The sequence below is a fragment of the Phytophthora sojae genome (genome assembly GCF_000149755.1).
Source record: "Phytophthora sojae unplaced genomic scaffold PHYSOscaffold_2, whole genome shotgun sequence".
Lineage (NCBI taxonomy): Eukaryota > Oomycota > Peronosporomycetes > Peronosporales > Peronosporaceae > Phytophthora > Phytophthora sojae.
In genome coordinates this window covers 7,029,695-7,056,689 of record NW_009258116.1, presented here as the reverse complement: position 1 = coordinate 7,056,689, position 26,995 = coordinate 7,029,695, and the positions used below count along the sequence as shown (strand labels likewise).

The 26,995-nt window shown below is 59.4% G+C and overlaps 8 protein-coding genes across 8 annotated transcripts; 5 read left to right on the top strand and 3 right to left on the bottom strand.

Annotated features, from left to right (window-relative positions):
* Positions 1-220: 220 nt before the first annotated feature.
* On the top strand, positions 221-528 carry PHYSODRAFT_326082 (hypothetical protein; the record flags this gene model as incomplete). Its single annotated transcript, XM_009522030.1, has 2 exons — positions 221-268; positions 343-528. 2 exons carry the CDS (start codon positions 221-223, stop codon positions 526-528), a joined length of 234 nt encoding a protein of 77 aa, XP_009520325.1.
* Positions 529-850: 322 nt separating this feature from the next.
* Positions 851-3,856, bottom strand: PHYSODRAFT_326081 (hypothetical protein; the record flags this gene model as incomplete). The annotated part of the gene is made up of 8 exons (XM_009522029.1): positions 851-1,468; positions 1,501-1,849; positions 2,208-2,319; positions 2,378-2,477; positions 2,528-2,753; positions 2,804-2,944; positions 3,027-3,394; positions 3,452-3,856. The coding sequence occupies 8 exons, from the start codon at positions 3,854-3,856 to the stop codon at positions 851-853; spliced, it is 2,319 nt and encodes a 772-aa protein (XP_009520324.1).
* A 600-nt stretch (positions 3,857-4,456) lies between these two features.
* Positions 4,457-6,995, top strand: PHYSODRAFT_326080 (hypothetical protein; the record flags this gene model as incomplete). Its single annotated transcript, XM_009522028.1, has 5 exons — positions 4,457-4,579; positions 4,616-4,933; positions 4,965-5,297; positions 5,369-6,846; positions 6,947-6,995. 5 exons carry the CDS (start codon positions 4,457-4,459, stop codon positions 6,993-6,995), a joined length of 2,301 nt encoding a protein of 766 aa, XP_009520323.1.
* Positions 6,996-7,646: 651 nt separating this feature from the next.
* Positions 7,647-10,366, bottom strand: PHYSODRAFT_257044 (hypothetical protein; the record flags this gene model as incomplete). The annotated part of the gene is made up of 5 exons (XM_009522027.1): positions 7,647-8,079; positions 8,147-9,649; positions 9,708-9,739; positions 9,830-9,936; positions 10,261-10,366. The coding sequence occupies 5 exons, from the start codon at positions 10,364-10,366 to the stop codon at positions 7,647-7,649; spliced, it is 2,181 nt and encodes a 726-aa protein (XP_009520322.1).
* Positions 10,367-12,163: 1,797 nt separating this feature from the next.
* Positions 12,164-13,981, top strand: PHYSODRAFT_479397 (hypothetical protein; the record flags this gene model as incomplete). The annotated part of the gene is made up of 2 exons (XM_009522026.1): positions 12,164-12,821; positions 13,140-13,981. Coding segments are annotated over 2 exons (1,500 nt in total), but the record flags the coding sequence as incomplete, so codon positions are not given.
* A 3,602-nt stretch (positions 13,982-17,583) lies between these two features.
* PHYSODRAFT_257054 (hypothetical protein) lies at positions 17,584-19,698 on the bottom strand (the record flags this gene model as incomplete). The annotated part of the gene is made up of 1 exon (XM_009522025.1): positions 17,584-19,698. The coding sequence occupies one exon, from the start codon at positions 19,696-19,698 to the stop codon at positions 17,584-17,586; it is 2,115 nt and encodes a 704-aa protein (XP_009520320.1).
* A 2,953-nt stretch (positions 19,699-22,651) lies between these two features.
* On the top strand, positions 22,652-24,191 carry PHYSODRAFT_256894 (hypothetical protein; the record flags this gene model as incomplete). Its single annotated transcript, XM_009522024.1, has 5 exons — positions 22,652-22,709; positions 23,031-23,285; positions 23,390-23,749; positions 23,807-23,967; positions 24,141-24,191. 5 exons carry the CDS (start codon positions 22,652-22,654, stop codon positions 24,189-24,191), a joined length of 885 nt encoding a protein of 294 aa, XP_009520319.1.
* Positions 24,192-24,638: 447 nt separating this feature from the next.
* Positions 24,639-25,052, top strand: PHYSODRAFT_326075 (hypothetical protein; the record flags this gene model as incomplete). Its single annotated transcript, XM_009522023.1, has 1 exon — positions 24,639-25,052. One exon carries the CDS (start codon positions 24,639-24,641, stop codon positions 25,050-25,052), a length of 414 nt encoding a protein of 137 aa, XP_009520318.1.
* Between the last annotated feature and the right edge of the window lie 1,943 nt (positions 25,053-26,995).

Sequence of the window (26,995 nt, the reverse complement as noted above, 5' to 3'; positions counted from 1 at the left end):
ACATCGCCATCCTGAATTGCTGCTGGGAAGAGACCCTGGAGGTCGCCACCAAGAAGCGCGAACAGGAGATCAAGGACCACTGCCGGGACTTCACGTGAGCTGCGCAAGAGCACGAACGCCAGGAACAGGCACTGCAGCTCCAATTCGACAAGCTCTCCCGGGAGAACGACGATCTCCGTTCTGCTGTTCGGACGCTGACATCTCGGGGAAGGCTGGCTCCATGAACGTGAGCAAAACCATGAACTTCCTGAATCGGCACAACACTCGGGTTGACGGCAATTGGCCTCGCCTGAAAGCACTTCTGGAATACGCCAAGGACAACAAACTTCCTCCGGACGGCAGGCCACTCAGACTCTGGTGAACGCGGTTGACGACTCCGGTGCGCAGCCTGGGGCTTACGTCTTTATAGATGACGGTGACGACGACCAGGAGGAGAAGGACGACGATGACCCGGGCGCGAAAGAGGGATCCAAGGACGCGCCTCTCGACTTCACCCAAGAATCGTCTGCTCCGTCAACTCCAACGTGATTCAAGTCCCGCTCCACCAAGACATCCCGAGCGCCGAAGGGCGCAGCTGGGCGGCACTTTCAGCTCGGCCCTGAGGCGTGCACTCCAAATGAGCTGAACGCGCTGGACGCGCTGGATCCGCTGACTCCGTATGCACGGTCGGTGGAGGACGCACGGTTTTCGCTGGTGGCGCATGCCGTGATCTGGGACAAGCTTCGCCTGGATATGCCGTGGGCGATGCAGTCTGGGCTCGACTACCTGGACACGTTCGATCTGGTCTGCGGGGACAATGTCGTGCACCCCCGGTTCCACGTTCGGGGCCTACTCGAGCTTCTCGTCCGGATCATGTATTGGCGTAAGCTGGACCGGGCTCCGTCTCACTCGCGGTTTCTGCTGGGCTATCCGACTCACTCACGTCCAGAGTCTTCTCAGCCATCTCTTCCTGGCCGAGGGCGATCGGGTCCGTCTGCGTGCCAATCTCCACCGTAGTAGACGTCTGAATTGCCACATCGCACATGATCCATGGCTGAGCTCGAGCAACTCCCGCCCGCAACGGCCGCGGGCGGGCCTGCACCGGGATCTCCCTGGACGTCTTCTTCTTCCGGTCGACCATCACCTGGATTCTACTCGGCCAGGGATACTCAGCGGGCTTCACGGCCGGAGGTTGGCGAGCCCACTCGAGATCTTCGAGCTCCATCTGCTTCTTTCGTTCTTCCGGAGACGGCGTGTTCTCGTAGATCAGCGTCTGCCACTCCTGGTACTTCCGACTCCCCGGGCGGACAAATCGTCCTGACATGGGGTAACACCCGAACTCCACGATCCGTGCGACAGGGGTCCGCGTGTCGATCCACACCATCTGGTTCGAAATGTTGACGACCTTTACCGATCTCGCCCAGGACTTGGCCGCGTAGTTGATGCAGGTGACCCAGCGGTCTCCGCGGCCCGCCCAGACTACCTCCTTCTGGGGTTGCTGTGGCCGTACTTGATCTCGACAGTGGCATGTTCACCCGGGCGGAGATACAGGTTCTGCTCAGACGTCACCGGGATGTCTAGACCACGATTCTGGCGGAGCGTGGTGTTACACATCAGGACAATCTCTTCGTCCGGCAGTCGGATATGACCTTCTCGTACACACAGCCGGAGTCCGGCCGCATACATGAAATTCATTCCCAGGAGGACTTCCACATCTTCACCTATGTTTGTCACCCAGACATCCAGAACGTAGACAACACGGAATCCAAGCGTGATCTTGACTCTCGAACTCGCAGTGATGTACGTCGGAGCTCCTCCCAGACCGGTCACTTTGACCGGCTCAGGCAACACCCGGAATTTCAGCTTGAGCCTACGCGCACAGTTCAAACTGATCATACTCCCGGAGGCAGCGGTGTCGAGTAGGATTCTCGTCCGGACATCATTCACTGCTCCATGCACCAACGCAACATCGCGACTGTTCTCGAGATCATGATTCGCCCACCATCTGTATCTCTGCCCAGGACCCAACTCCACTTCGGGCGGAACTTCTTGGCCGGACATGTCTGGCCAGGTCCACGCAGGGTCACTTCGCTCAGGGTCAGTAGGATCATCTTGTTTCACAGTAGTCATGCATTGTTGGTTATCGTTGTTCTTCTTTCTCAGCTCTGGTCCGACATACACTAAGACGCACAATCGCTGGGGTTTCGGCCTGGTGCGTACGGGCTTACTCGTTTAACGACTTCCCCTGATTGGCCTCCCCGTCCAGCAATTTCTTGAGGACGTGGGCGGGTAGGTCTTTCAGCATGCCTTGGCGAGCGAGAGTCTTCACGGCTTGGAGTGCTTCAGCATCATCACACAGGCCTTCATGGTATTTGCCACAGGTCGAGCACACTCGAACTCTGCACGCATAGTCCGGGTGTCCGGTCCGGCCGGCCACACTTGTCACACTTGACGTCCTTCCAGCAGTTCTTCTCCTTGTGGCCAAACTTACTGCACTTCTCGCAGAATTCATTCCGGTCGGGATTCTCCGGCCGAGGTGATTGCCAACCCGGCCGAGGCGACTGCCATCCTGGGCGAGAGCCCGGCGGCAGCGGTGGGACCCACCCCAATTCTCAATCGCGCGCAGGATCATCCGGTTGACATCTTGTTCTGTCGGAGGACTCGGGGCAGTGGCGACCTTGGGCGCATCATCTGAGCTTGGCTTGGAGAATCCTCGGCCAGAGTCGCGGGGCTCTGGCGGGTCTTCGTCCGAGCTATCGGCTTCATCTTCAAACCTAACGCGCCCCTCACGTTTACTCCCAGACTCACCACCACTCATGCCGACGTAAGCCCGGCCGGGACGACCCGGCTTGAAACGCCTGGGCGAGATGTAGTCCGCCCGGAAATCCCGGGCGGTGGAGTGTCGTAGCCTCCGTCCAGATCAAAGTCTTCACCCTGCTCGAGGATGTACTCCAGATCATCGACGCTGTGGATCCGTTGGTTGCGCAGACTCGACTTGAGTTGGTGGTCTCGCAGACGCTTGATGAACCGCTTGATGTGCTGCAGACTCCTTCTTGTCCTTCTTATAACGAATGTCCGCCTTGATCGCAGCCTCGTTCAGGCGATAGAAGAACTGCATAGCAGTCTCACCGGACTTCTGCTTCATGGTGAAGTAGCGCTCAGGCTCAGACGTCCGCGACTTCAGGAACTTCCGCCGGAATTCCTTGGCCAACTTATTCCAGTCCTTCTGGGTATGTTTCGACAATTGGGCTCTCCAGCTCCGGACGGGTGCCGACATCTTCATCTTGAGCTCACGCAGCTCGGTCATCTCGGTCCAGCCACCCTGGGCGGATATGTTGAGGAAACGCTCCCACCAGCTCCGGCGGTCTCCCATCGAGGCCGCCTCGTCGAACCGCCGTAGGGTGCTCGAGTTGACCTACGGTCGGAGTGTCAGCAGGGTCTGCCTTTGGCCGGAGCCTCCAGGCAGCTCGACCGAGGTTGAATGATCCTCGGCCGGACTGTCATCCGAGTTGCTTGAGCTGGAGCTTGAGCCGGAGTCCGATCTGGAGCTGGAGCTTGAGCTTGGACTGGAGTTTCTGCTCAGGCGTCGACTGGACTTCCTGGGCGGAGCTCGCTTGCGCTCAGACTTCTTCTTCTTCCCGGGCGGAGTCTCCTGCTTCACCCCGTGCTTGGAGTCCCTGGGCGCACTCGCCTGGGACCGGCGCGGCGCGGCGGCCTTGGGAGCGGCGGCGCTCACGTTTGTCGGCGGCGGCGGCGCTGAGCTTCCGACGTGTCTTGAGTTATTGGCGTCCGGCAGCAGTGTAGCCCGAAGATGTCTCAAGAATTCGGCTGTGTTCTTCGGTTCAGCAGACGTCCGGTCGCCAGCGCCCTTTCCCATGATTGCGTCATCGATTACGTCATCATACTTGGTTGCCGGTTCAGGGTCAGTCCGGGCGGACTAACCCGAGGTTGCCAAATCAGGGTTGGTTGTCGCACGGCCAGATTGAACATAGGGTTGACCAGTGCCCTGGTTACGACTCGTTAGTTGACTGGAGTAGTGACCCACCGTCCGAGGGTCCGAAAGAATAAGTGACGGATATTTGTATTTGTGTATAACTCTGTATTTGTGGTTATCGTCCAGAGTCGTAGGGGCTACGCTTGGAAGTACGTATCGCACCCCGCTCGGAAACCCAACAGCGTGCAACAACTCACCAACTCGGCCGAGCTCCTTGGTTCGAAGACAAACGACCCGATAGGGATTGTCACAAGGAACACACGCCATCTCGGGCGGACATCTTCGGGTGTATCCGCCTGAGAAGTTCTGAGGGACTTTGTTCTTCCGGAATACGCACACTATACACCTGGGCGGAAAAGGCGTTCACCCGCCTCGCCTCAGCTGGTGCGCGTGCCCGGATTCGAACCAGGGATTTCACCGAGAGTTGTATATTTTATTTGGATTAAGAGTGAGATGTCTACTAACCTTCTGACCAAAGTTCCTATGGCTTCGGAAGGAGAAGACATGCGCGACGCTGGACGTGAGAGTCGCGAACGCGGTGACGCGTCGAGGAAGTCACGTCGGTCGAAGGGGTTGCCGCCTGAGGAGCACGCGAGCCTGGACGAGGTCGTCCGGGCTGCTCGGAAGGCAGGCGCTGCATAGCGCAAGGTAGCCCGGGAGGAGAAGGAGTCGGTGAGTCCGGCCGAGCAAGATGTCGAAGACGCGCACCAAGTGTCGACTGACGGCGAGCCTGGCGTAGACGCGACGGCGACTCCGGACGGAGCGTCTGTGGGAGGCGCCGATGTAGATGAGCCCCAGACGGAGGGTCGAGTTTCGGACTCCTCACCGCCCGGCCAAGATGGGGGCCAGCAGCCGGATGCTCGCGCGTCCGCCCGAGAGGAGTCGCTGCCGTCGGTCCCGGAGGAGAAGTCTGGCCAAGACGCGGATGCGTTGCCGCCACCCGAGGAGAAGGCCTGCAGAGTATCAATTGTCGACGGTCCCTGCCCGGGAGAACACTCCGCCCAAGTCGTCGGTGGAGAAGTCGCTGGGTCAAGACGCGGCCAAGGCATACGTCTCGGCACAAGTTTCCCTGTGGGAGCAGGTTCGGTCTGAACACGTGCTCCCGCCGTGCGTGGAGTATACCTGGCCAGATGACCGGCCGGACTCGTTGCCGTGGCTGAACGCTACCCTGGCCACGTCCAAGTACCTGGCAGCCCGCGCGACTCTGGGCAACGATGTTCAGCCGTGTGTGCTGGAACTCCGCCTGGACCGACGCGACCTGGCCACCGCCCAAGATGTCGTTGCCGTCGAGATCTCGGTCGCCGCCTTCACGTCGAGAGAGTGTGTTGCGATCCTGCAGACACTGCTCTTCGAGGCCGGCTTCCAGTTCGACAACTGGTCCCGGTGTGGTTCAAGACGCATGCGTCCAAGATCGCGCCGGACCTCGTTCGGAGTCTGGCCGGAGACATCCAACATCTCCTGACCGTGGAGCTGATCGAGTGGCGAACGTTGTACGTCGGGGCGTCGTTCAAGGTGATCCCAGTTTTGGAAACCAAAGCAAAGTCTGGGCAGACACCTGCCCTGGACTATCATGCGGAGGATCAAGACGGAGATTTATTGATGGACGATTACGAGATCAACCAGCTCGGCCGGAACTACGTTCTGCGCCTGCGCGGGGCGGGCATTCGTTCCGCCAGGAGTTCAAGCGGGTCCTCGGCCGGAGAACCCACGACCAAGCGTCGTCAACACCGGCCACCCCGCGCAGAGCCATCTCTGCCGGACACTCCGCTCGCCTCGCTCCCGTCCGAGCTGCCACCGTCTTCGACGTCCGCCCAGGAAGATTCGCCCGAGGTGCCGGCTTCGGACCCTGTCCCGAGCTTGGTCGGCACCACGGATGAGTCCGCCGGGGGTGCGACGGCCGGGTCGTACGTGTCGAAGAACAGGTCGTCGGCGTCTTCGTCGTCGACGCTGGACTCGGGCGCAGGGGCGCACATGCCGCTCTCCGGTCCGCTGGCGTTGTCCGCCCGGGCCGCCGGAACCGCTGTGTCAGGTGGGGAGCTTGGCTTCTACCTGACGCGGCAGGTGATCCCGGAGCGCAAGGTGGTGCCCGACCAGGACGACGTCGACATGGCGGATGCTGAAGTGGCAGCCAACGTGAGGTCTGCACGGACATCTTCGTCCAGGAATGCGAGGAAGCACCGCGACTCCGGCCGGAGTTCTTCGTCCAGCGAGTCTGACTCGGACAGTGACTGGGGTCGTCGCAGCAGCCGCCACCGACGCTCGTCTAAGCGGTCTTCGCGGAGGCGCTCCCCATCGCGTCGCTCAAGCCGCTCGGGGCACTCGGGGAAGTCCGGCCGGGCTGGGTCGTCGATCTCGTCCGGCGCCGCTGAGGCTGCCGTGAGCGCCCTGCACCAGGTGCAGATGCTCGGCAACAACTTGGAGTCGATGCGCGAAGAGCTGGCGGCGAAGGAGAAGGCCGCCCAGGATGTTGAGGTCCGGCGTGCTCTGACCGAGGCAGAGCGGCGTATCCGCGAAGCCGAGGAGCGCGCTCGCGAGACCGAGAGGCGTTTCCAAGCTCCCACCCAGGAAGCCCCAGGCATGTCGCCCACGGAGGTTGCGGCCGCCATCCAGGCAGCCAGCCTCCAGGCCGTGAGTGCCGAGCGTGAGCGCGTGGTGGCCGCCGCTATGCAGTGGGTGCAGCAGCAGCAGACCGAAGCCGACGCCAAGCGCGAGGTCGAGCGTGCCGCCTGGGCCGCGCAGGCCCAGCGCAACCTGGAAGAGGGCCAAGCGGCGATGAAGCAGGAGCTCAAGAACATGCGTGCGACGTCCAAGAACATGCAAGTGTTCCAGAACGAGCAGATACGCAACCTTCTTGCGACCGTCGCCGGAGTGGTGTATGTCATGGATGTCTGGATCGCGGGCGACTTCAAACGCGCACCACTCCCAAATGTACTGAGAGAAAATAATCAATATCAATACCCTACCACACAATAGGCTTCCGGTCAAGTCCCAGGCGGCGCTATTCACTCCGCCCGAGATGTAATCGATAATATGAAATGCAGGGCCTCGCTCGGGGCGAGAATACGGCTGCAACTAGGAAATGAAATAGGCGGATCACCCTGAGACGCCTGTGCGCCCCAGCCCCCTTACCTAAGTTGGCGTACTTACTTCAGGGAGAGATCCAACCACGGTCGTACCTAGCCGCGGTGCCCTGTCGTCCTGCGCTTCCTGCTCTTCCTGGCGGCTTGCGGGTTTCAGGGGAAAACGAACTCTGTTTATCTTTTACTCTGTGGCTATCTTCCTGCAACTTAGACATGCATTTTGCTTTTCACTTGATTTCACTATACTTCGGTTGACGTCGACATCCCGGCCAAGCCAAAATCCACTGTAGAGTCGTGGGTACAAATCACCTCCTTCAGCGTTCCACGGAATCTTTGCCCATCCTTGGTCGGTCTGCCTGGTCGGTCAAAAACATCTTGACTTGAGTATACCTTGATCGTATCTCCCAGACTTACACCCGACCAGAGTCGCAAAATGAGTTAGCGACTCGGCCAGGGTCGCTGGTAGATATGCATCCTGGGCGAGTCTTCGTCGGGTCCCAGATCCTTGTACTTGTCCCGCAATCCACATTGCCCGGGCGCACCATTTCAGCCAATCAGCATGCGCCCAGACGAAAACCCAATTTTCCATTGTGTCAGTTGTACGGGTGGCTTGCCGGATCTTGAAACCAGCAGTTACGCCACGGCTCGCGGGCATCAAGCTCGGCAATCTCAGAGATGCAGTCGTGGGTCGTAGGGACCCACTCCATCACCTCGAACGAGTAGTGCAAGTAAGAGGGCTCCAAAAGAACCTCGGTCGGGTGCTGGCGGGGCTGCCCGTCGTAGTCGATGCATCCTACCCACAGCTTGTTGACCATCCGATCTCGCAAACGGTAGCTGCGCCGCTTGTAGTACTTGGCCCACTTCTTGCAAAGCTTCACCACCACCGGGTTGCGGTGACCGAGTGTTGCAGCGAGGTTGTCGATGAATGCTTTGACGGCCTTCGCCCGAATCCAATGACGACGCTCCCACACGGCCAGTCCGAGGTCGCCCTTCTCGTTAGAGTGAAAGGAATTGCCCTGGAACTGCCTGCTCAGGCGAACAAGGAGTTGATGCTCGGTAGCCCGTCGAGAAATTGTTCGATTTGGGCGGGTACCCAGTCACGTCGATCAGGCATGGATCCGGGAAGACCCGGCGCAGAACTTGGAAAGGGTGAGCGAGGTTCTCCCACTTGCCGAAGGCCTTGATCCCGTCCGCCGAACACGGAGCAACTAAGTCGTCGTCAAAAATGAGAGGCACGCCAGCGTTCTGGATCAAACTCCAACACTCTTGACCGCCGGGTGACACGAATCCCGGTTCGAGGAACAGTGACGCCAGGTTGTTGAGCTTGCGCAACCCTGCCGCCGCGTCTGAAGCGTCGACCACCGCAGGGGTGATAGAAGCAGGACCAGCCCTCGGTGTGGCAGTCACTGTAGCTGTCACCAACGCGTGAGCGTGAACCGAAGTCGACCGAGTGTAAGGTCGATGGGACAGCGCAGCTGGAGCGGCTTGGGCAGCCACAGGAACCTCGGTCGCCGTAGCCTGAGGCGCCGGAGGTGCTGCAGGACCTGTCCGTGGGGCAGCCGAGGCTCCTTCTTCTTCTTCGTCGTCGGAGCCAAACATCTCTCGCATGAGTGCTGCACGATCCTCCGAGGTCTCCGAGCCATCCGACGACCCTCCTTCTGGCGAGCCCCTGGGAGGCGATGAGGCACCGGGGCCAGCGGCAGTCCTCGTTGGAGGAGCCAATGGCGAGCTTCTCGAGGCAGACGGACCCTCGTTGTCACCAGCAGGAGACTCGGCAGGTGCGTCGCCCGTCGAACCAACGCTGACCGAGGCTTGGGACACGATCGACGCAGCTTCGGGAACCGGGACGGCAGGCGGAGACTCGGTGGTGGTAGCAGGAGCCTCGGAAGCGGAGCCTTCAGCCTCCACTGTACTGACCGACGCTTCCGGGATCTCGCTGGGCTCAAGTTCGTCTTGCAGGACGTCGTCTGGACTTCCAGCACCGCTGAACCCGAAGTCGGGAGACCCCTCGTCCCGTGGAGGCGGAGACCGATCTGGCTGAGGAACTGGAGCAGCGCCCGTCAACCTAGGATATAGCGGCACGTCCGAGTGCTCGTACGGAAGAGGCTGAGCATCCAGTCGGCTAGTCCGGAACGTCGTTGAGGGTCGTGGCGTCGACGGAGGCGGTGCAGGGACCTCACACGATGCTGACCGAGGGCTAGATGACCCAGCGGCCGCTGCAGCTCTGGCGCTCAGGTCGACCGACGGTCTACCGAAACGCTTGGGCGGAGAAGGCTGAGATGCCGTGCCCTCGGCAGAGGCCGACTCGGCTTGCGAATCGCGCTTGCGCTTGAACGTCCCAGTGGACTCAGACGAACCAGCAGACGCCGCCTCCGAAGCCGCGGGAGCAGATGAACCCTCGGTGGGCTCAGCCATCGACACGTCAGCCGTCTTCGATTCTTCCTCTTCCTCGGACGAGCATTCGTCGCGGCGCGGACTCTCGACAGTGACCGTCGGTGGAGACAGCCCGAGGAGATTCCAGTCGATCTCAGCGGCGGAGATGCCAGCCGAGGCCATGACGCGCATGTGGTACGCGAACCTCGGTGCACGAACGTGACTACTGCATGGACAACGCGCCTGGCACCAAATGAAGGCTGCTTCAGTTTCTAACTCACAGTAACAGCGCGCAGGTAGCTGGGCTTCCACGCTGTCTCAACTCAAGTCTGCTTCAACTGAGAGCGCGTGCCTGTGGCTGAATTCCGGGACGCATGGACACCTTGAATCGAGCGGGACGTACCTTCACGAAGGCGGACGGCATCTCCAACCGAACATTGTCACCGACGGGCTTCGGAGTCTGGCGCAGTACAATGACACGGCGAGGAGAACGACGCAGGACAACCCATGCTACGCGACGTGGTCAATTGCCCTGCAGCACCGAAGGGCAATGGCGAGTGTAGCATGCTTCACGGTTGAGTTGTTGTCTTCAAGTAAGGGCCGTTCTTAAGTTCCCGCTTCCACGTCCCGGGACTAAATAACGCGTTCTAATTGGCCAGCGCGTCCGTTGGCAGGAGGGAGGCATCTTTCAAGTCCCAGCAGCTCCCAAGTTTATTTCGCGTCGTTGGGAGCGGGACGAGTGGTGGGAGGCGGGCTTTACTTCGTAAAATGCCCCAAGCAAACAAGTCGACAATAGAGAAGCTAGGTCGTATTGAAGGCGCGATGGCGACGTACCAGACGTGGGGGGCAAACGCTCTGCGGGCAAAATGCCGCCGCCTGAAGGTCTCCCTGCCTCGCTCAACAAGGCGGCGTACTTAGCCGCTCTCAGGGCCTCGCTCATCGTGTCTGAGACAAATTTGCTGGAATTTTAAAGCTATATTATAGGTTATGATCTTTGTGAGGTTGTGTCAAAAACACAAAATTCTCATTGCAGTTCTTATTTTGGGCCTTTGGAACGGTCTTTTCCCGGGATTCGTCCCGGGAACTTAAGAACGGCCCTAAGCGTCGAAACCTAGTGCCGTAACTGTATCACCATGAATCCTTGTGCGAAAGTTTAGCCTCGTTTGATCTTGTTCTAGCTAGTCTATCGCATGCGTCCAAGATGTAGTTATCTAAGTAACTACATGTACATGTAGTTGTTTAGCGCATCAGTCACTAATACTTGGCGAAGCACAGGTGCAATATCTAGAATATCTATAGTCGACAGTGTGGAGTAAATAGTGGAGGCTCCACCATTTACTACACACAGCTCCATCGTGCACTTACAAGCCAGTTCGTGGCCTGGTCTCCCACACTACAATAACCGGAAACGTATACCCTAGCCGTTCAGGTGGTACGACTCGATCTATCATGTCTGGATGCTGTCTGGATGCTGTCTGGATGCTGTCGTGATGTTCTGGATGCTGTCTGGATGTTCTGGATGCTTCGTCGGTATGTCTATCGAAGTATATATTGTACAAACACTAGCAAGATAGACACTAGAATGGTTGAATCAGAGTTGAATTCGAAATGAAAAAATCGTGACTTACGTGTGGAGTATCGCCCTCGCAGAAATGCGATCTCGCACAAACTCGGCGCGTCTGGCTAGCGGTCGCGCCGAGCAAATTCTTCCCGGTTGTTGGAGTAGCGTATCTTCGAAATATAGGCCCAAGTCTTCGCAGGCTTCAGAGTTGGGGGGTTCTTGTGTTGACGCTTGTTCCTTGTCGTAGGGCGTCGAGCCTTGGGCGTGCGGCGTTATCGGGCCGGCGTTTCCTCGGCGTTCCCGTCGGGCGTGCGGCGGTATCAGGCCGGCGTTTCCTGGGGCTTGTGTGGCGTTATCGGGCCTACACGGGGGGTCTTGTGCACGGCGGTTATCAGGCCAGTGCGGTCCTTCGCCTAGGCAGCGCGTTATCGGGCGCCCACCTAAATGGTATACGTTTAACGTGCCTTTGTTCCAGCACGGGTCTGTGGGGGGTGAGCACCCGAACCAGCAAACGACGGGGGGCCGCGATATCGAGGCGGCTCTACTTGCCGGCGCTTGGTGGTTCCCCTGGAACCTCGGAGAAGACGGGAGGTCTTTGTGGTTCAGAGAAATTTCGGGACTGAGTCCTTACCCTATCCTATGCCCTAGCTACTGGCTACTCCGTACTACTGCTTGCTAAGCCTATCGTTCTGTGCCTATCCCTACTTCTGTCGTGCTTGCACTGCCGTCCTTCAACCTGATTTGCGTGGCGCAATCAAGATCTTACCTCGGCGCGTTTTGGTCGGCGGGGGTTAGGGTCGGCGCGTTTTGCAGAACCGGGTGCGCTGGTCGACCCGTCGGATGATTACGCGTCGCACTGGATTCTGGCACCGTGTCTCACGGCCCATCACCCACGCCGACTTTCCCGTCGAGCTCAGCCCTGCGTCGCGCCCATCAATCCGCGTCGCGTTCCATCAGCCGCGTCGAGGTCCATCACTCGCGTCCCGGCGCCTTCTTCCTCCGGCGCCCGGCGCGCCCACTTCTTCCAGGGGGTACTACACCACATTCGTTCCGCTGCCACGCCCGCGCACTCCCCAGGTGGGTGTGTCGTCGCAGAACCTGCCCTGCGCCTTCGCTTCGTCTCGACACCATCGCGTTTTCTGCCATCGCAGTCCGCTTCGCGGTACTCCAAGCTTCATGGCTCGCCGCCACGACGTCGACGTCAACGACATCGACCTGGAGGAAGAAGAGCTTGACACCGACGACCTCGAGGCCGCTGGCTGCGCGGTTTGTGCCCTCGGCGCGCATCGTCCTCGCCTCCCCGTCGCTCCCCAAGTCCAGCTTCCGGCTTCAGGCGCCCCCGTCCACTCGGTGACGGCTCTTGTCGCCGACGCGCACACTCTCCAGCGCGAGAACCAGGAGCTGCGCGCCCAGTACGAACTCGTCTCAGCGCACAATGCGGGCTTGGCTACTCACGCGTCCGTGCTGCATGACCGCAATCTCGCGATCTTGCATCGTGCTCGCGAGGGTTATCGCGCAGGCATGATCCGGTTCGAGCAGGCGCTCCTCTCCCGGGAGCACGCCGAGCGGGACTACGCCGTCCTGGAGGACCGAGTGGCCGACTTCCGCGCTCGTGCTGAGCGCGCCGACGCTGCCGAGGTTCTACTCCGCGCCGAGCGAGGCTCCTCGACAGAGCAATATCGTGATCTTCAAGCTCAGCTCCGGGCGGCACGAGACCAGGTCACTGACTTGACTGCCCAACTCGCGCGCGCTCCTGCTACGCCGCCTCCCTCCATCGTGTCGCTAGCGCAGCTGTTTGCTGCACAAGGCGAGCGCGACGACGCGCGCGCCGAGCGTGACGACCTTCGCGTCGACCTCGCAGCCGCCCAAGCCGCCCTCGCTCCTGTCCAAGCGCGCGTGGCCGCCGCCGAAGCTGAACGAGATCACATGCGGCAGCTCGTGGCCACTGCCGAGCAGCAGCGCGACGCTGCTCTCGCCGAGCGTGACCGCGTGACCCGCGTTCTCATGGTCGTCGAGCAAGAGCGTGACGGGGCCCTCGACATGCGAGATCAAGTGTGTCGCGCCTCCACGGCCCTGAGACGCGAGCGAGACGCTGCTGTCACCAAGAGGGACCGGGCACGTCAAGCCGTGGCCGCCCTTGAGCAGCGGCGAGACGCTGCCGTCGCCGAGAGAGATCAGGCTCGTCAGGCCTTGACCGCTCTGGAGCAGCAGCGCGCCCATGTCGACGAAGATCTCCGCGCGGCCCGTGCGTCGCTTTCTCATAGCCGCATGGAGATCGAGGCGGCCCCGAACCTGAACGTCCCGCTGCAGGACGACCTTCGGCGCGTCAACGCGCTCTTAGTGGCCCACGCCGAGGAGCTCCGCCGCGGCGCGACGCGTATCCACGAGCTGGAGGAGTCAGTGGCTACTGCTACGACTCTCCGTGTGGCCGCCGAGTCCGAGATGGCGCGGGCTCAAGCCGGCGAACTTTGCACCACATCTCGCACGGCGCAGTATCGAGCTGGGTGGCTGTCCATGCAGCGGTCGTCGCAGCAGCGGTCGTCGCAGCAGCGTCGAGGAGCAGGCGGCGCCCAGACCCATCGTCTCAGCGCTCGCGTCGCCGAGCTGCAGGAGGAGCGCGACTTGGCCATCCGAGAGCGCGACGAACGCGCTGTGGCTTGGCGTCGGATGCTTCGAGACGCGCGTCGGGGCCGAGAGCTGGCGCGGCGGGTGCGCGACGAGCTTGCTGATCGTCTCGCCGGCGTCGTAACTCGTGTAGGCGGGCAGATAGACACCGCTGACCTGGCCAGGCGACTCGAAGCCACCTTCACGGCGGAGATCGACGGTACGGTTCCCCTCCCTCCTGCTATTCCGACGTCCGCAGCAGTTCCTGCGGCATCCGCTGTTCCTGTTCCTGCTTCAACTGCGTCGAGCCCTGGTGCCCGGGCGGGCTCGTCGGCTTCGACGGCGGGCTCGACGACTGGCGCTTCCCCTCCAGCAGGTCCTTCGGGCTCCCGTCCCGTTCCGACTTCGTCTGCTGCCTCGTCCTCGTCGGGTGTTCGGCGACCTCGACACAGCGCGTCGAGTCGTTCGGGTTCTCATTCACGCACGTCTCGGCTGTCAGGAGTGGCGTCCGCTACGTCGTCCGGTTCTTCGCCCCTTCGACGTAGTCGGCGGCCCTCTACCGTGGCCGACACTGCGGCATCCGACAACGCCGCTGCGCAGGCCTCATCTGCAGCTACGCTCTCTGTGGCCGCTGCAGCTGCAGCGCGCGCACGAGAGGACGCGTCGCTCTTCGGCTCCGAGTCTTCGGACAGCGAGGACCAAGCGCGGCGAGCTCAGCCCAAGCGTCGCCGGCTGCATAGCCTCGGGTCTCGTTCACAGTCGCCGGCGCGTCCGCCTCCACGTTCGCAGTCACGTTCCCGGACACCCCCGCGCTCCCGTTCTGCTTCGCGTTCGCGCTCACGCTCGGCCCCTCGTTCGCGTTCGCACTCGCCCCCACGCTCGCGCTCGCGTTCTTGCTCGCCCTCCTTGGCGTCGACACGTTCGGCCGGCTCAGCGCGTTCGGCGCACTCGGAGGGGTCGGCGTACTCGGCGGGGTCGGGGCATTCGGTGGGGTTGGTGGCCTCGCGTCACTCTTCTCCTGCACGGCCGACACACTCCTCGTCGAGGGGCCGTGCGGCAGCCGGAGCTGGGCCAGGCCTTGGTCCGGGCGATTCGGGCGACTCCAGTGGCGGCGACTCGTCCGCTTCCTCGTCGTCCCGCGCCTCATCCTCGAGCACCGCCTCCAGCGGCTTGGCGGGGAGTGCTCCGGCGGCACCCTTCTTCGATCCTGTGATTCCGCCTGCCGGAACCCCGTCTGGCTGGCGGCAGCCCCGCTACGCTCCGTGGCCCAAGCGGGTACGACGTCTCCGCCTTCATCTCATCACCGTGCAGGAGTTGCGAACGCTCTTCCTGCCGCCACTCGGCTGGATCATTCCGCGCCGTGCTCCCCCCGAGCCCGCGAACTGGAACCGCGCCCTCGTGACTTTGGCTAACGTCGACGCGCTATAGACGACTCGGCCATTGCGGTACCTCGCTCAAGCCGCTGAGGCGCTTCTCTTCGCGTCCGGCGACGCGGCGTTCCGCCCGTTCCTACGTCGGCTCCGGCACCACATCGAGCACTGGGCTCAAGCGTACTGGGAGTCCACCCACTCTTCGTGCAGGGCGCGGCGTGGAAAAGGTGGCGCACAGCTCGCAACTCGCGTCGCTCACACGCGGGCAATCACCTCAACAGCCTGTTGCAGCTGGTGGTCGGGCTGTTCCAGCAAGGGCTCGCAGACATGGACCTCTTGCTGAACCCGATGATGCTTCACTTCCCGCCCGCGCACTCGTCGATCGGGCGGTGGTATCCAGGCCTCCGACACGCGACATTGCAAGCCGCGCTCGACGACATCGACGCGCAGGAGCCCTTGCGCCGGTTCTATCGGACGCCGCTCACCGTGGCCGAGATGGACGCCAACGTACGCTGCCGAGTGACGCGCGATCACCCCGCCTTCCATGTGCCGCGTCTTGCAGGTAAGTTCGTCCAGCGGGTTTGAGTCCTGGCCCATCGTCGTAGTTCGCCGCCTTTAGTTGTCGTAGCCGTAACTTCAACACGTAGCCTTGATCTTTTCCTTTGCTTCTTTCCACTTCTCCACATCTTTTATGAGACGGCCCTCCGCCGTCCCATCTTCAGCAACAGGCTGGTCCTCCTCACTTCCCTCATCCATCCCTCGCTCCGGCCATTCCCAGAGTCGAGGCTTCCCACCAGTCCTCCCGTCGGCAGCCCCCCCCCCCCCGCCGACTTAGTCACACCCGCGGGCACTCACCCACCAGGCTTCGCCGCCTCTGCGTTCTCGTGCGACTGCATCGCCTCGAACCCGTTGCGTCCCGTGACCTGGCGCAGGAAGTCGTACAGCAACCCGCCGCAATTCAGATCGAGCTCGTCGACCCACGTCGTGTCCGGGTAGCCCTTCCATCTGACTTCGAACTCGCGTCGCGTGCGCCCATACCGGGTAGCCCGCCCCTCGCGCACGTTCACGATCTTCTCGACCTCGAAGACGTCGTCCTCCAGCTCACACGTGTCTACCCAGCTATCCTCCGGCAAGAGCTCCTCGTCGAAGTCGAAGCGCTCCTCGGCCGGCACCGTCAGCTGTGTCGCGGGTCGCGACGGGAATTCCCGGACGGGCTTCAGCTTGGGGATGTGGACGACGGGGTACAGCTGATAGGGCGTACCCGCCGTCTTGAGGCGCACTGCGAACGCGCTGACTAGCTCGGCGACGCGGAAGGGTCCGTGCCACATGTGCGCGAGTTTGCGCGCATACCCCGGCTTCACCCGATCCAGGTACAGCCAAACTTGCGAGCCCGTCGCGATCTCATGTTGCGTCGCGTTTTCAGTTTGTCGACGCGCTCTCTCTTCGACGGCCTCTCGGACTACTTGTGCCCTTGCCACCTTGTAGTGTCGTTGAATACGGAGCCTCCACCGCCTCGCCTCGGCGTCCCGGGTCGACGTGTTCCCGACGGCCAGCGTCGCTTCCAGCGTCGACCGAGGATCCCAGCCGTGCACGAAGAAGAACGGGGTTTCGTTCCTCGTTCGGTCGTGCGACGTGTTTAGCGCGAAGGTAAGACGCTCGGCGTATTCGTCCCAGTCGCGTTGGTCGACGTCCGCGATGTACATCTTGATCGCTCTTGTAACCGTCTGCACCATCCGTTCTGCAGCACCGTTGGCTTGGGACGATAAGCGAGCGTCGCTCGCTGTCTCTGACCCATGAGTTTGCTGAACACCTTGAAGAAGTCGGACATGAAGCCCGGCTCGCGGTCGTGGCAGATAGCCTCGCTCGCGCCGAAGCGCATAAACACCCCCTCCTCGTACGCCTCGGCCACCGTCTGCGCGGTTCGTGACGCGTTCGCTTTGACCACGACGAACCCCGTGAAGAGGGCGACCCAGACTAACAGCTCTGTGTTGCCTTTGTAGGATGCCGGCAACGACGGAATATAGTCCATGGCAATGACCTGGAACGGGTACGTCGCGACTATGTTGCCCGGCGACTCGCCCTGGATGGTCGGCCGACCCTTCCCCGTCTCGCAGTCGGTGCATTCGCCGACGTAGCGCTGGACGCTTCTGAAGATCCCTGGCCAATGGAAGTGGCGCCTCACGCGTTGGTACGTGCGGCCAACACCCTGGTGTCCGCCTTCCAGGCTCGCGTGATAGTGGTGGAGTACATCTTCCCGAAGAGTCTCCGGGATCACCAGCTTCATCATCACATCGCGATCCTCGGCGGATTCACATGTATTATCATTCAGGGAAGTCGGGCTCTCACTAACCACCTTTCGCGACTTCTTGGTCACATATGCATAGACGGAAACAGGTAGCTCGTCTCGTACTGGTTTCCAAGCCAGCGAGCGTCCTCGTTTAACATCTTCTCGGCGGCCGGCGGCAGCATTCCCGCGTGTTTATTCGGATCAAACCACTGGCGTAACTGGTTGAAGAACTCCTGCATCGGGCATTCTCCGGCTTGGTGCACGTCACCGCAGGCCTTGCACACCCTCAAGCATCGCTCCGTCGGGTGCTGGCCACCACACTTCTGACACGTCAACTACTTCCAGCAGTCTCCTTCGGCATGGCGACGTGAACCACAGTGGCGGCACCGCGGGCGGTCGCGTCCCGAGTCGTCGGGATCGAAGTTGCGACGCGCCGGCTCTCCCGGCGGGGTCTGCCCCGCGACGAACAAATTGGCGCGTTCTTCGTCCGCCTCGTCTTGGTCGTACTGGCGATCGTCGCTGTCGCGACTTTCGCGTTCCGAGTCGTACTCGTCCGACGCGACGTGAATCGCATGCACAGCGCGCGCCGGCTGAGTCGGCGGGGTCGGAGCCTTTTGGCGGAACTTGTTCGAGCCGAAGAGAGTTTCTTTCTGGTGAGCCAATCCACGTTGTCGGGCACGCAGCTTCTTCTCCAGCGCCTCGGAGTCGGCGACCTCCATCAGCGTGAGACGCGAGGCGAGTTCGGCCTCCTGCGTGTTCAGCGTCCGGATGAAATGCTCGACGTGTTCGCGCTTCTCTTCAGTCGTGCCTTCGGCGTATGGGATGTTGGCCCTCAAGCCCGCGACGTTGAGCCGATACAAGTAATCCAGAGGGGTCTCGTCGGGGCGCTGAGCCGCATGGTAGTAGCGGCTGGCCATTGACACGCCCTTGCCGCAGTACTGCACACGGAATTGCTCCCTCAGCTCGGTCCATGATTTCTTGACCTTCCTGGGCAACTGAAGATACCATTGGCGCGCAGGGCCGCTCACCAGATCGCTGAACTGCCTGCACACTTCTTCACCCGTCGTCCCGTCGCGTCGCGCGGCGGACTTCAGACGGTTGATCCATAGTCTGGCTTTCTCTTCGCTGGCGTCCCGTCCCGATAACTCTTTTAGCTCGGAAGATGCTGAGAGGCGTACGCGGGCGAGGCCTACACCGCCGGCTGTCGCCGTCGAGACGGCGGCCGCGGTTCTTGGCGCTCTGATGACCAAGTCGAACAGGTCATCGGGGTCCTCGTCCACGTCGCGTCGAGTTCTGGACCTCGTCGAAGAACGCGAACTGACGGACTCCATGGCGACATCCGCTGCCTCCTGGGGGTGAGCCACCGTGGGTGTGGGATTCTCGGGCGGCTTCGGCCCCGTCGAAATTGCGGCTGTGCCGGCGCGTGGGGTGTTCATCACTGTCGTCTGCATCAGCTTGATGATGGATTCTCTCAAGGCCTTGGGAAGCACCTCCTCGGCGGGTTTCGTCACCTCTGTGCGTGCGGGCGCCGCGGATAGCTGCATGACGCGCGGCGGTCGGTTCATGGACATGCGCTTGGGCGACTCGAAACTGCTGTCGGAGTCCACGCTCGATTGGTATCGAGGTGGAGGCGAGGGCGTGGTCATCGAAGTCTGGGCTGGGCCCGCCGAGGGACTCGGCGCGTCTTGGCCCGTCGCGGAACTCGTCGCGTCTTGTTTGACGGATCCGGCGAGAATCGTCAAGGGCTCCTGCACGACGCTAATCGCGCGCAGCCAAGACTTGAGGTCCCAATCGCACAGCCTCTCCATCTCGAAAGCTCCAAACACGAACCCCGAGTCACGCAGCATCTGGAAGAGAGTCGGCGTGGCGTGGGCGACGCTGGTGAGACTATCGAAGTCTGGCGCCACGAAGGGGCCCGTGAAGTTGTTCATCAGCATAGGCTTGAGGAAGACCAAGATTGGGTCATGCTCTAGCAGACGGAAGAGCTCCGTGCGCGCCACGACGTACCGTACCTCCTCGACGGTGTACTGACGTCCCGTGTCCTTGCCTTGCAGGTTGGACAGCGACTCCTCCGCCGAGCCCGGCGCGCGCAGCTTCTTCTTCTTCCTCTTGGGCGACTTGCGCTTCATGGCTGCCTTGGCGGTGGGTTGTTGTTGGCCGTCGGCCTTTGCAGGCTTCCGACCGGTAGGACTGCGACTTGCGTCGCGGCCCTTCGCGGCTCCCGACGAGGGAGCCGCATCGGGAACGGCAAACTGTTCTTCGTAGCCCTCCTGGTCGTCGCTGGCCCCGTGGCCTGTCGTGAAGGTTCCCTCAGAGCTCCACGACGCGACAGGTCTCTCACTGTGCTCTCTTGCGGTCGGCGACCTTCCAGCCGACTGCGCACCTGCCTCCGTTGCCTCTTGGATCGTTAGCCCGTCATTCGAAGTAGTACTCCCGGGTCGCGGCACCATTGTGGAGTAGCGCCCTCGCAGAAATCTCGCGAATGCGATCTCGCACAAACTCGGCGCGTCTGGCTAGCGGTCGCGCCGAGCGAATTCTTCCCGGTTGTTGGAGTAGCGTATCTTCGAAATACAGGCCCAAGTCTTCGCAGGCTTCAGAGTTGGGGGGTTCTTGTGTTGACGCTTGTTCCTTGTCGTAGGGCGTCGAGCCTTGGGCGTGCAGCGTTATCGGGCCGGCGTTTCCTCGGCGTTCCCGTCGGGTGTGCGGCGTTATCAGGCCGGCGTTTCCTGGGGCTTGTGTGGCGTTATCGGGCCTACACGGGGGGTCTTGTGCACGGCGGTTATCAGGCCAGTGCGGTCCTTCGCCTAGGCAGCGCGTTATCGGGCGCCCACCTAAATGGTATACGTTTAACGTGCCTTTGTTCCAGCACGGGTCTGTGGGGGGTGAGCACCCGAACCAGCAAACGACGGGGGGCCGCGATATCGAGGCGGCTCTACTTGCCGGCGCTTGGTGGTTCCCCTGGAACCTCGGAGAAGACGGGAGGTCTTTGTGGTTCAGAGAAATTTCGGGACTGAGTCCTTACCCTATCCTATGCCCTAGCTACTGGCTACTCCGTACTACTGCTTGCTAAGCCTATCGTTCTGTGCCTATCCCTACTTCTGTCGTGCTTGCACTGCCGTCCTTCAACCTGATTTGCGTGGCGCAATCAAGATCTTACCTCGGCGCGTTTTGGTCGGCGGGGGTTAGGGTCGGCGCGTTTTGCAGAACCGGGTGCGCTGGTCGACCCGTCGGATGATTACGCGTCGCACTGGATTCTGGCACCGTGTCTCACGGCCCATCACCCACGCCGACTTTCCCGTCGAGCTCAGCCCTACGTCGCGCCCATCAATCCGCGTCGCGTTCCATCAGCCGCGTCGAGGTCCATCACTCGCGTCCCGGCGCCTTCTTCCTCCGGCGCCCGGCGCGCCCACTTCTTCCGCGGGGTACTACACCACATACGTGAATCCGGCGGAGCTCGTAGCGGTGGGATAAGCCATCAGCGCATTGATTATCTTCATGCCCTATTCACCGAAATGCGGGCGATAGCACTTGCTGGTTTTCGTGACGATGTAGACGTGGACAGTCTGTTCCAACCACGCCAAGGTTCAGATGCCCTCGCAATCCCGGGCTGTAGAACGACAAGGGCAGCAACCAAACAGTTAGCAACGAGCATTTAGATGGATGTAGGGTTTCGTTGCGTACCTCCATTCTATGCTGGCAATGGGCTGAGTCGAGAGGACCCGTGTCTGCGACTTGCGCAGGTTCCACCCGGAGCACAGCTTCGCGTACATGACAGAGACCTTCTAGTGGCACGCGCGCCACCTCAAGACCCAGCACTCCAAAAAAAAGTGCCACTAAAAAGTTGCGTTTTAGATGTACCCAAATTACCATTTTTTGGGTAAGGGTGGTGGCGAATAACGAAAGGGGTGGTGGCGAATAACAACTCCCCGTTCTGGATGCTGTCGGTAACTCCAGGCTCGTCTCATATTTTTCAGGTTGTAACAGCAACAAGTGCCATAATAATAATAAGTTATTGTGATCTGCACCCCGAATGTCGAATCGAATAGTAAATCGCTCAAGGTTTTGACTAATTTAGACTTCGAAGTCTTATTTATTTCGACTGATCTCTTAATTAGATCCCCCGCCTCTATTTTAGACTAGGAATTATCATGGCGATTAGCAAGCAGGCTCATGAGGTTAATCCGATTCGCAACAGATTTGTTTGTAAATACTGAAGTTAGGCGGAACGTCGACGTGGAAGTCGACATTCCGAGCTACTTGAGCTAAATAATTATAGCTCTGTAGGTGCCGATGTAAGCCGCCAGCTTTGTAGCGTGCAATATGGAAGGTGTCAAAGCATTCAGAGGCAGTGCACTAGATAGTCAACTCGGTCGGAGCCTTGTTGACATGGACGACTCCAAACTTCGGGCTATATTAGCCCAAAGGCGTTTCGGTAGCTCTTAGCCGCCGACGCTAAATTAGACAGAATCGAGTCTCGCCAGCTTGTCCAAGCAGAATTACACACTCTTATTTGCTGACCGATTTCGCTTTGTAGCTTGTTTTATACCCTTATGTACGGAGATTCAAATCCGATTAAGATAAATGTGTAAGCTAATAAGGCGTGGATATTCCAACCGCGTTTCACGATAGCATCTATTGTAAGAACCGGCTAAAACGCCCACAGTATCAACCCCTAATTATATATCAATAGCCAAATTAATCATATTATAAATCAGGGTTTAAATCGATTGTGATCCATATGCAGGCCTCCCTAATTGGGGGAAATGATCTCCATTTCCCCCCACCATACCCGAACAGCCTCACGAGCAGTCATCAGACTCGGAACAGTCGCCGACGAAGTTTGAGGCCGGACTTGGAGTTCGCTCGGCCGAGAGCTCGGTCTAACAGCTGATCAACCGCCCTATCGCAGACATGTTTGCGAATGGAGAGTCTGACGAGTCTTTGTTGGTACCGGTGTTTAAAAGATGGTCGTTTAATTTGTTTCGGAGGCGAATCCTTCGATGAATGTCTCGCGACCCTCGACCGACTCCTCGCTAATTTCGAGGAATGTCGGATCAGTGTGAGCTGCACCAAGAGCATTTTCGTGCAACTCAACGTGGACTTCCTGTCCCACGGATTGTTCTCGTGTAATGGGCCTACTTTGACTCACTACTTTAGCTTACACGTGTGCACACGTGTGTGAGGAAGCGTAGCTTAGTTTAAACTAGAGTTAATTATACTCGAACCTCCGAGTATAGATTAATCTAAAAAAAGATCCAAATAATATTTTTGGGTTAAAATGAGAACTGCTATTTTTGTTTTATGCTTTCTGACCTTCTCTAAATGTAATATTCTAAGTTAGGAATCTGCCAACGGCTGGTTGGCAGAATTCCATTGCTATGCATCTCGCTCATAGGCTAAAAGATGCTGCTTTCAGTCAATAGGAATCCTAAGTCTCTATGGACCACCCGTCGTGGTGATCGTAAGTGTATGTAGCCTTTGGTGTGTCTACACCAAGGTCGAGAAAGTCTTTCGAACCTCGAACAGACGTCGTGTCGGTTAGGGTTACAAGTGACTGTAGCCACTTGTGCGTGTAACCCTGTTACACACCCCCCCCCTTCAAGGTTAGATGCGCTGAGTCACGGCACGTCAATCAGGAAATTGACCACTCATCAATTCTTCACGTTGGGAGAAAGAAAACTCGAGCTCATTCCGCAATGAGCTCACCGAAGGAGAAGACCGCCGTTGCAGCAGAGGGGGACAGAGACTATCTCTGTCCCCGAGTACTTCGTGCGTCATGAAGCAAAGCGTGATGCTCTTGCTGCCAAGGCTGCGGCGGGGACAACCCAGCCGGGGATTGTCCTTGAAGGCTCTTCCGTAGTCAACGACGCCGTTGACTACGAAGACGGCGACGTGGAGATGGAGGGGGGCGAGGCCTCTTCAAGCAAGAACAAGGAGTCTATCAACAGCGATAGTCTCGACCCGCATGCCGGGTTGAGACGCCCTCGCGAGGAAGACGACTCGGACGCTTCGAGCTCGAAGCGTTCGCACGGCGAGAGTGAGATTCCGCTCTCTGATGCTGGGGCTTTAAGCTCCCCGCGTGATGTGGCGTCTTCGAGTTCTCCGCGCGCTGCATTAGCAGCGCGCGATCCGTGGATGCAGTCTGCGTCAACCGCGTGGGCAACACCGTGCCTCCAAATGAAATCCCGCTGTACGTATGCAGCGTCATCCACGACGATGCTGTGGCGGAGGAACAGCACTTTGATACGTTAACGAATCAAAGGCGCGATTACTACATCGGGCTCTTCCAAGAGCGCCGGTACTTCTCCAACAAGAAGACTTCTTCTCGCAGCAAAGTGCCTGAGTGGCAGGCACTTTGTCAAAGTTGGAATGCTTTTGTTGAGAACTTCAACAAGAAACCGGCCGCTTACCGCGAGCGGGTTATGCATGCCCGTGAACGCTTCGAGACGTTCTCGACGCGCGGGCGGCTGAACCAGCTCAACAGATCCTCTGTGGACGCTGGTATTCTATGCGCTGTGCCCGAAGGCCAATAGTGCACGTTGTGTCTTCCGGGTGCAGCGCGCTTGAGCGACCGCGACCTAAACGGGTACACGACGATTCGTGTGCCTGCGAGTCTCAAGGATCTCCGTGCCAAGTTCTTGGCACGCGAGGAACGCGACGATCGTGGGACTTCGGGCGCTGCGGGTGACTACAGCGCTCGCACTACCTTCGCGCCGGCAGTGCGTGTTGAGCTTCGTACGCCCTCACCATTTCCGGAACGTCCTGCAGCAGGACGTCCCGCGGCTCCCATGTATCTTGGTGGGGCGGAAACCCTCTCCAACGAATACGATAACGAACCGGCTGCCGATTCGTTTTCGGGATACTATGGTTCACAATACACTCAACAATCCAGCGTGTTGAGCCGCGGGCGTCGCGGATCGGAGGCGGCGGTGGTGGGAACTGAGGCGAGGCGCGTGAACGCCTTTTATCGTCCAGGGTGTATAGCGTACGTCCAATAGGCTTAGACCCGGGAGGGTTTAGCTTACGGACACCCGGAACTTACAATGAATATAAGCTCCGGTTGACGTGTGACCTTGTGCAATCCCTATAGGTGTCGTTTATCTTCGGCGGACCGAGTTTCAACCTTGGGAATCGCAATTGATCAAAGATACAGGAATACAGAGAACTTCCGGGCGCTACTCGTTCCGGGAGTCCTGAATGGGAATGAAATCACGAGCAAAGACCTTCTCCAAAATAACCAATATCAATACAGAGTCTGTACACACAATATGCAGCCTGTCAATTTAGGTCGCACCCCGAATACAGGTAAATTCGGGATGCCCCACGCGCACCACTCTTGAATGTCCAGAAGCGCTTTTAGGCGAGGCCAATTGCCGTCAACCCGAGTGTTATGCCGATTCAGGAAGTTCATGGTTTTGCCCACGTTCATGAAGCCAGCCTTCACCCGAGATGTCAGCGTCCGAACAGCAGAACGGAGATCGCCGTTCTCCCGGGAGAGCTTGTCGAATTGGAGCTGCAGTGCCTGTTCCTGACGTTCGTGCTCTTGCGCAGCTCACTTGAAGTCCCGGCTGTGGTCCTTGATCTCCTGTTCGCGCTTCTTGGTGGCGACCTCCACGGTCTCTTCCCAGCAGCGATGTCGCGCTTGGCCTTCTGCAGTTCGACTACGAAGACCCCGAGTGTGACCCGACAACGAGTTGAGGACCTCAAGCAGCGAGACCAAGTGGTCACTGAAGCTCGTGGAGTCGACGGCAGCCTGGATGGACAACCGACAGCCCGAATGGAGTGCGGTTACCCCGAATGGTGAATGACCCTCCCGAATGGACAACGCCCGGAGTGGCCAAGTGCCGACCATCCCGAATGGACTATGACTGCTCTGAATGGAGAAGCCCCAAGACACTGCAGATATTTGCCAATGGACCAACGCCCAGGAGCGTGCCAAGTCAGCGACCGAGGTGCCAGTTCCGAGCGTGACTTGGTTTCACTATGGAGAGTGAGCCAGTCTGAGTTCGATGGGTCAGCAGTGCAGCAGATCCCCAGGTCAGGCACCCGAGTCCCTCCGACATCAAGTGATGCGTGTGCGCCGCGACGCGACGCCCGGGTATACTGAAGCCAAGAGAACCCGAACAAGTGTATGAATATATGAGCAGAGGAGAGCGCGTGAAGATCCAGTGGCCCTCAAGGTAAGAAGAGGGTGTACCATTCGGAGCCCCGCTGCGAGCGTTGAGTAACGCCTGGTCCAAGCCCCCCGAAAACTTCTCACTACATCATCAAGCCAAGTCAGGTACCCAAACGTATTGCCCATTCGGGTCGGTACACCTGTTTCATTTCCCAGCTGTGGCGTACACTCTCAGTGTGCGCTTGCATTTCATATTCCCTGCATTTTAGGAGGTTGTGGCAATCGCCCCCTAGGACCCGATTGTAGATTGCGTGCGGTAGGAAGGTACCTGTATTGTTCTCCTGACATTCAGGAGTGGTGCGCGTGGGGCATCCCGAATTTACCTGTATTCGGGGTGCGACCTAAATTGACAGGCTGCATATTTTGTGTACAGACTCTGTATTGATATTGGTTATTTTGGAGAAGGTCTTTGCTCGTGATCTCATTCCCATTCAGGACTCCCGGAACGAGTAGCGCCCGTGTGACGAGACTGAGCGAGGTTTACCTCAACCGGTAATCACCTGTCTACTGACCCGCCTGATTCCGCCATTCTGATTGGCCGAGACTGAACCCGGACCCGGCTGTACACCGTGCGACACGATCTGAGGTGGAATTCGGCTGTGTTCCGCGGAGCGGAGTGCGCTCAAGCCTAGGATGAGCCCTTTAGGCCTGGAAGACTGCGTTCAGATGAGAAACCCTGAACGCAGTCGATCCGTCCAGGCCGCCCCCGTCCTTAAGCGGGTTGACACATTGAGGCCGTCGAAAACGCCTGCACGAACGTATCGTGTATGGTGTCCCGCCTCGCCTAGGCCCTGAACGCACATCGAATTCGTGTACCCGGAGCTCAGCCACCCCAGTAAAGTCGCGTACATGGTATCCAGGCCGCTGGCCACCCGGACGAAGTCCTGCCAAGTGCCCCACGACGAAGTGAAGAGTCAACCTACCCTTGGCCGCAAGGCCTTGAGTATGGTTTCAGCCTTGGACGCAAATCGCCTTTGGCCGCAGACCTTGGACGCACTGCGTTCAGGCCTGCTGACTCGGAAACCCGGTTTCAAGGAATGCGGGTTCAAGGGAACCTTGGCCGCATGCGGCCAAGGTTTCTCAAGAGCCAGTCATGCACAAAGACACGGGCACATTGAAGCTGGGCAAGAATCCAGTGGAGAGTGTCTACGTCAACAGTTCCAGTATACTCAAGTCAAGATATTCGCCAGACGCGTGGCGAAGAACACAGAACAACGCTACGAGAGAGATACCTTTACACAAAAACCTAGCGATAGTCTAGCAGATGACAATCAGAGAGTTCGTTTTACCCCCTACTGCGCAAGTCGTCGAGGAATCGTGTCCGCTGTCTTTAAGGACAAGGGCAGTGCGGAGCTCCCCACACACATTCAAATCCAGTTACGTGGGGATCAGTCTGCTCCGGCTGCTGAAGTGATCCACGTATTCCATTTCCCAGTTGGGCCCATTGCGTTGAGGTAAGGGTGGTGTCCCATTTCATGTTAACGATTGATATCTCGGGTGGTTTGGTAGCAGTCGCCCCCGGGGATAGTTTGATTGACTGCGTTTAGGATCGGATTGTATTTGGTCTGTAT